A 7021-nucleotide genomic window follows, 5' to 3' on the forward strand; every position below is an offset into this window, starting at 1 on the left:
CATTAAAAGTTGAAATGCAAAAGAGGCTTCAAATTTGGCATCTAGAGAATAATGAGAAGGTAATTATAAGCAACAATATGGCCAAATATACCTCCAAATAATTAGGTAGAGTGGCCGAAAGCCCCACGATGCGTATCATTGTTTGTGTTGACTCCACCTGTAAAAGAAAGAAAAGAATTACAATGAAGTACATTGTACAACCACTTATCCATTGGCTACAACAGATGCAATGCTAAAGTATCAATGGCCCAAACAAACACTTCGGTAACATCAACATAACAATCTACATACAATAGCACCCCAATTGAGAAAACCCTAGGACACACTAACAATATCCAAGTAGTACCCCAAAAAATCATTAATGATTTAATAACAATAAAATTTTGGTAAGTAATTTAATAACCAAAATTAGCCACCATGAAGGCTACCCATCATTAGTAAGGAGTCCCAATTATATTCTTTATGCCTCATTTTTTTATAATAAAAAACTCAAACCCGAATTGTCATCACTTAAACCTACATACTCAAGACCAGCAGAGTGACAAGCTAATTTGGAACAACAGAAAAGAAAAACAAACGGAAAAAGAAACAAATAGAGCCATGCCTGTCTGCAGGAGCAAACTGGATAACCAACAAACAAAAAACAAAAGAAAAGGAAAGGAAAGAAGGATATAATGCTTAATCAAATTGTCCTAATACACAAACAAAATCTGAACTTTCTAAAGCTAGCATAAGCGACACCAGTTAAAGGAGAGGTCCTCTTTTGATTCAAGTGTTGTACCTGTGGGATAGGGTCATAAAGATTATAATTTAATGTCAGACAGACATCAAAAGCTGAAAACTAAGAGTAAGAATAGGTGACAGAATTCAGCCAACTTCACAAGCATGGTCGCAATTGAAAATACTCAATTATCTTATGATGATTAAAGTATAAATTTCACAAGAAGAAATGATGATCCACTAAATCTTTACCTGACGGAGGGTCCGAGCAACAAGTGCCTCTATTACAGGGCCTCTATCGTCATTCAAGAGATGCACTTCATCAATAATTAAGAGCTTCACCAGCATTGAAAGTGACATGTCACTGCTCTTGCGGGTAATGACATCCCATTTCTCAGGTGTTGTCACTATCATCTGATTGACAAGCACTAAGAAAATTAGCCACAGCTTCGTCCATAGATATTGCCGTAGCAACCAAGAATGTCTATTTTTTTTTTAAAAAAAAAAAAAAAAAAAAAGGAGTTAACCTGAGTTTCTTCAAGTTCATTCTTAGAAAGTTGCATGTCTCCAGTAAGTTCTCTCACAGTCATGTTCAAAGGAGATAAGCGATGGCTAAATGTTGATGTTACCTCTGCAGCTAATGCCTAGACAGGTCATTACCAGAAATATCATATCAATTGCATTGCTGATGTTGCCTACTCCCACCACTCAAATACATGGAGTATATAACACAAAAAATAAAAAAGGGATAAGAGTATTTGTTAGTTTTACCTTCATGGGAGCAACATAAACTATCTTAAACTCATCTTTATGCAAGTAACCATCCTTGAAGTGCTGTCCAATCTGCCATAAGACATATCACTCACCTCATACACCTTAATTTCAGAACCAATAACAGGCACTGCTAGTATCATTTTCTTAATTCAAGTTGCACAATCAGGTTAAATTGGAGTTTGAAAATGTTATCACAACTAAAAGTACAGTGAATATCATTTTTTTATCGATAAATATATTAATTCCATTCTTGTTTGATCCAGTAAGATTCAGAGAGAGAGAATGCATAGAACCTATATATGCATATGAATTAGCAAAGCTATTTGTATATCAATAAAGAAAATAAACAACAGAGGAGATGTCCATACAATATCGGATGTAATAATCTCTCCAGGTCCTTCAACATCATATAACCTCTTCCATATGGAAAATTTAAATGCACATCGTGCTCAAGGGATTCACATCCTCACAGAACCAAATTGTGAAATTTTTCACTTCCACCACAAAATATATAGAATAAGAAGAAAATCTAAAACCCCAAAATAACAGAGGAACCAAGGTACGGCTAAGTGATTGCGCACCTCATGGAGAATAGAAATCATAGCAATATTTGTTTTGCCAGCTCCTGTCGGAGCACAAACCTGCAAATGTACAAAAACACTTCAGAATATTAAAAGCAAAACTTTCACTTCAATGATATCCTCATATTTAAAAACAGACAACTCACTAGTATATTCTCATTAGTGTGATAAACTGTTTGAAATATCCGACTCTGAATGCGATTCAGAGATTTGTAGCCACGAAAAGCTGCTTGAGCAAAGTCATCTAACTCCTTTATCTCAATCTGACAACATACGATAGTTTGAAAAGAAAAAAGTAATAAGGACCAATACGAACAATTGACTCCTAAAATCATTAATTAACCAAGCAATACTAATTAATGGTACAATTTGATACAGAAATCATAGGCAAGTCAAATCTAGTTTGGCAAAATTTCCATGTAACAAAGAGATATGATCATATAATCATCAAAGGCTGCAAAGACAATAAGTTTTCCAAAGAGATTACTATCTAAAAGATTATGAATGACGAATAGACTAAATTATCATTTAACTTCAAGCTAGTGTCAAAGATAAAAGACAAGGGTAAGTTTCTATATATTGTGAAGCAAGTTAGAACAGAATATTTTAGTAATCTGGGAAATGGCAACAGCTGGTTTCTTTTTATTTTGATTAATTGATGCAAACACTGCAATGCAAACACTGCACAGTAATTTTTGCTGTAGACCTCACTTCTTGGTGCCAACCCGTACCACATAATCTGCATATTCATAGGGAAACTGAAATATGATGCTCAAAATAAAAGGGTACTAACACTGATACCACTTGGCGTTGGTCAAGATTCTGAATATTTAAGAATCATCCAACATAATGACTATCAAGAGCATATAAAGATTTCATTGTAACCTCTGATAATACCTCCCCTAGCATGCTTTTGCAAGCACCCATCCACATGGAAAATATCATGCACAACTAGTACAAAAGTCAGAAATATATAGGAGGCTACAGTCTTGCACAGAACATTAAATGATTGGCGTGTTTTATCATAACTATCAAACCGCCTAGTGCATAGTGGCAAGCCTATATTTATTTTCAACGTCACAAATCAATAACAAAACTTTTACGTCTCACATATCATTACATTAACTCATGTGCACGTGGTTGCAAACGCATCGACTAGAAATCTAGAATCTCAAAAGGATGGAGGGGCAGGGAGAGACAGAGAGAGCGGTGAAAATACCATACAGAACGGCATTAGGGGGGGATTTTAGATGCCATTTTTTAACATACAAGTTTTGTTCCAAATCTCAGAAATTTTTCCTTTTTATAAGTCCAACTCTCAGTAATCTGCTACACAAATAACTCATTAGCCACATAAGATCATATCCTCCGTTGTGTCATAAGTCATTGTATGTTTTTTCTTTTCCCCGTGATCTTGCACACTAACCAATCCACAAATCTCAAAGTTGTCAATTTTAAGCGCAACAGGTGAACAATCAATCAATAGAATACGAGTGATAATTTATCATGACCAATATGAATCTATATAACAAACACTGAGGGAGGGAAGAGTGAGAGAGGGGGGGAGGGTACCAGTCTCTCTCCAGGTTTCATTTGAGCGGTTGGTGTTGGGGGGATAATGACCTCCTCATATCCCTTATAATGCTTCCTGACGGTTCCTTGAGGGAGAGCAGTAACAGCTAGGGACTGGGCCCCTGGGCCAGATCCAACCAGATCATCAAGAAGATTTTTTGTTTCACTCGCTTGAAGTAAAGAAGAAAAATCAGCAGCAGACAAGTCATTCTCAGCTCCATATTCTGTTCCTCTTCTCTGTCTTTTTTCCTCCTTGCGCCGAAGTTTATCAATTTGCTTTTCCGACTCTGTTTGAACTGTAACCTAAAACAGGATTGGCAAGAGACGACTTGATGAAGAATCTAACATTTTAATGAATTATAAGTTAGTAAAAGAAAATTTTCACACAAAAGCCAGATGATACCTGAGTACCATAACTTGGCATACGTGATTGAGCATTTGAAGCCGTTTTTTCAGATTTCAGTACCAGAAATCCATGATGGATAGCATCAACAAGTTCCTTTCGGTGCTGCAGAAATAGAAAAAAGGAAAGGAATCTTCATCCATATTCAGAAAATTCTCAGATTAGACTACTGCAAAAATAGACAATATAATGTTCAAAACTCACATTAGGACAATGTGGGAAAGTAGTACATAGTCTTTATTAAATTAAATTTCAACCCATTAGGTCCAACAAGCCTCCTTCTAAAGAATAAACTAGTCTACCGTGATGCTTGAAGGTGTTAACAAGACAGCACAAAACTTGTTGCACAGTTCTAATAAAGAAATTTAAGCAATGCCTTTCAAAAGCAAGACATTTTTCTTATAGGTAAAATAAGATCTTTTGAAAAGCAAAACATATTATTTACCTTTCAAACCCAACGAGTACTTATTCCTCAAAAATAGATCATAGATCACGTCTGGGAAGGAGGAGCATAGAAAGCAATTTACTTTTACAGACACCAGTTGGCAAGTTTGGAAGAAGGCTCCAAAGGCAACTAAATCAATAAACTATTTCTTCTTTTTTTATTTTATTTATTTATTTATTTTTTTTTTTAAAATTCATAAAAGCAACAAGAAAAGTTCACAGGCTTACCGACAAAATGTCTTGAACAGTCTCAAACGCACCATCACCAACAAGATCCAACAAATCACCAGCAATCTTCCAAAACAATTAAAAAAGATATTTTTAAATGACCAGGAACTTAGTTGTCATGAAATACAAGCTCAATAGCAGCACTTGTAAAACACGAACAAAAAAGCCTACCCATACCTCCTCACCAGGTTTGTCTGAATCAAGAACCCGACAAATTGCCATCGCTAGTTCATCCCTGGAAAGCTGTGAGGCACATTCCTTAACTATCCGATCACATGCATCTCTTAACCAACTCAAATTAAAGTTCCCCCCATTAGAAGCACAAGGATTATGTTGAGAGTCATTATGTTCAAACCAGCCTTCATGAAACGAAGAATAAGGAGCAAAGCTTTCCTCACTCGGTAATTCTCCAACCTCCAAAGAAACATCCAACAGAAACCTTGTTGGTGCTTGAAAAATAAGGTCAGCACCAAATTCTAAATCATTAGAACTCCCATTTACATGCGTCTCCAAATCATGTAGAGACCCATGGTCAGTTGATACCAACCCAAAAAGATTTTGAGATAGAGAGGCAACTCTCTCCAGATTAGCATCAGTAACCATGTGACCAAGAATTTTTTGCAATTCTAACCTGCATATCAGTAGCACTAAGTTCAATAACGTATTTGTAAGTTCAAGTCACACACTCATCTACATTTAACAGATGAACCAAGAGCGGGACGTTATTCAAGCACCACAGTGTCTGTATTTGGTAAGTCATATATGGTTTTTCTAATTTTGGTTTTTAGGCTAACATGTCACCAATATATTACACATTTTTATCTTATTAATGCAGAATTTCTCACTAATACAATTCATGAATATCATAAGTTAGAAAAAAGATGCAGCCTAGGAAATAGCAAAATTCAATTCCTCAGTCATTTTATCTTCCATATTAACAGAAATAACATAAACATTGGAAGAGCAAATTTTTACTTCTTCTCGGCAATGTTTCTATCAACACTGTCCTCCTCCACTGGCATGCCAAAAAGACGATATACAGCAACTGCCACCTCGTGAAACTCTTCTGAGGGCATTTCACCATCAATCAACTCCACTACTGCTGCAATAAACTGCTTGTATGCTTGTCGAACTTCGAAAGAGGCTGCACCTCAAAATCCCATTAACACAGAAACGGTAAGAGAAGTTCCATGAAACAAAAGTGTGTGCGTGTGTGTTTTTAGTGCATAATTACAATATAGTAAGAAGGTACAACATTAGAGTACCTTCTTCCCACCGGTGTACAATCTTCCGGGCAAGCTCTGACTCATCAAGTGAGCTCGCAGAACTAAATGACACGGTTCAAAAATTCAAATAATTATTACCATATTATTTAGCAGAAAATAAAGTAATTTGGAAATAAAATGCTTGCAATGGACCCAGCAGAAATGTCATAAACCCTATAAAGGCCACAAGCAATGGGACCTATCACAGATTTCATAATCCTTATAAAGGTCACTTCTCTGATTTGGTTGCTAATAAGGGAAAAATAATTAAATGTCTGGCCTTAACTTAACTTGATTATATCATCCAAAGAAAAAGGTCGGTTTAACTAAAACAAATTGTATCAACCCCACTTCAGATGAGAACTTTTGTTTGTCAGTTCAACGCCGAAAATCATACCGTTAATAAGTTCCACTAATTTCGATTAACCATTAAAAGTTCTAAGATTCAGGAGTCGAATTTCCCATACAATAATAAGATTTCTCAGCAAATGAAAAGAGAATATAAGAGGAATCGAATGAGAGAAAATGATTACTTGCGAGGCCTATTGTAGTTTTGGAGGATTAATTTCCGTTGGAGATAGGCCTGATCAACGTCGAAGGGGTCTCTCAGAGTGTTGGTCAAGCGAGGAAGCTGAACCAACATTATTGACGATTTTCGTCGATGATGGTGATGACAACAGCAGTGTCAAAAATCCCGAAAAGTCGGAAATATCAAAAGCCTCTTTGGGCAATGACGACGACAATGAAGACTCCAGACCGGAGCGAGAGGTTGAACAAGTTGGCGGTCTGATGCTTGTTCTTGGGCCGCAAGCGAAGTGAAATATATAAATACCCAATACACTCGTGGCATGCGCTCACACCATTACCAGCGAGGCAGATTTACGGCCGGTTTGAACAAAATTTAATCTCGTCTTATCTCATCTTATTTTTTTATTATATTTTTTTAAAATTTTTAAATAAAATATAATAAAAAATTTAATTTTTTTAAATTTTAAAATAAAATTAATATTAAAAATTAATATTTTATTAATATT

The 7021-nt window shown here is 35.7% G+C and overlaps 1 protein-coding gene across 1 annotated transcript in view; it reads right to left on the minus strand.

The window, feature by feature from the left end:
• Positions 1 to 6765, minus strand: part of LOC108982901 (DExH-box ATP-dependent RNA helicase DExH14) — a 44186-nt gene extending 37421 nt beyond the window's left edge. Inside the window, exons 1-13 of the mRNA XM_018954384.2 lie at positions 6521 to 6765; positions 5988 to 6049; positions 5698 to 5866; positions 4900 to 5353; positions 4723 to 4788; positions 4051 to 4155; positions 3648 to 3950; positions 2222 to 2338; positions 2076 to 2135; positions 1492 to 1563; positions 1248 to 1364; positions 973 to 1134; positions 92 to 157 (exon numbers count right to left, since the gene is read on the minus strand). Of these exons, the coding sequence (XP_018809929.1) occupies positions 92 to 157; positions 973 to 1134; positions 1248 to 1364; positions 1492 to 1563; positions 2076 to 2135; positions 2222 to 2338; positions 3648 to 3950; positions 4051 to 4155; positions 4723 to 4788; positions 4900 to 5353; positions 5698 to 5866; positions 5988 to 6049; positions 6521 to 6630 (1863 nt within the window). The 5' untranslated portion in view covers positions 6631 to 6765. The remainder of the gene's footprint in view (positions 1 to 91; positions 158 to 972; positions 1135 to 1247; positions 1365 to 1491; positions 1564 to 2075; positions 2136 to 2221; positions 2339 to 3647; positions 3951 to 4050; positions 4156 to 4722; positions 4789 to 4899; positions 5354 to 5697; positions 5867 to 5987; positions 6050 to 6520) is intronic.
• Between the last annotated feature and the right edge of the window lie 256 nt (positions 6766 to 7021).

Source organism: Juglans regia, chromosome 2 (assembly GCF_001411555.2).
Source record: "Juglans regia cultivar Chandler chromosome 2, Walnut 2.0, whole genome shotgun sequence".
NCBI classification, from domain to species: domain Eukaryota; kingdom Viridiplantae; phylum Streptophyta; class Magnoliopsida; order Fagales; family Juglandaceae; genus Juglans; species Juglans regia.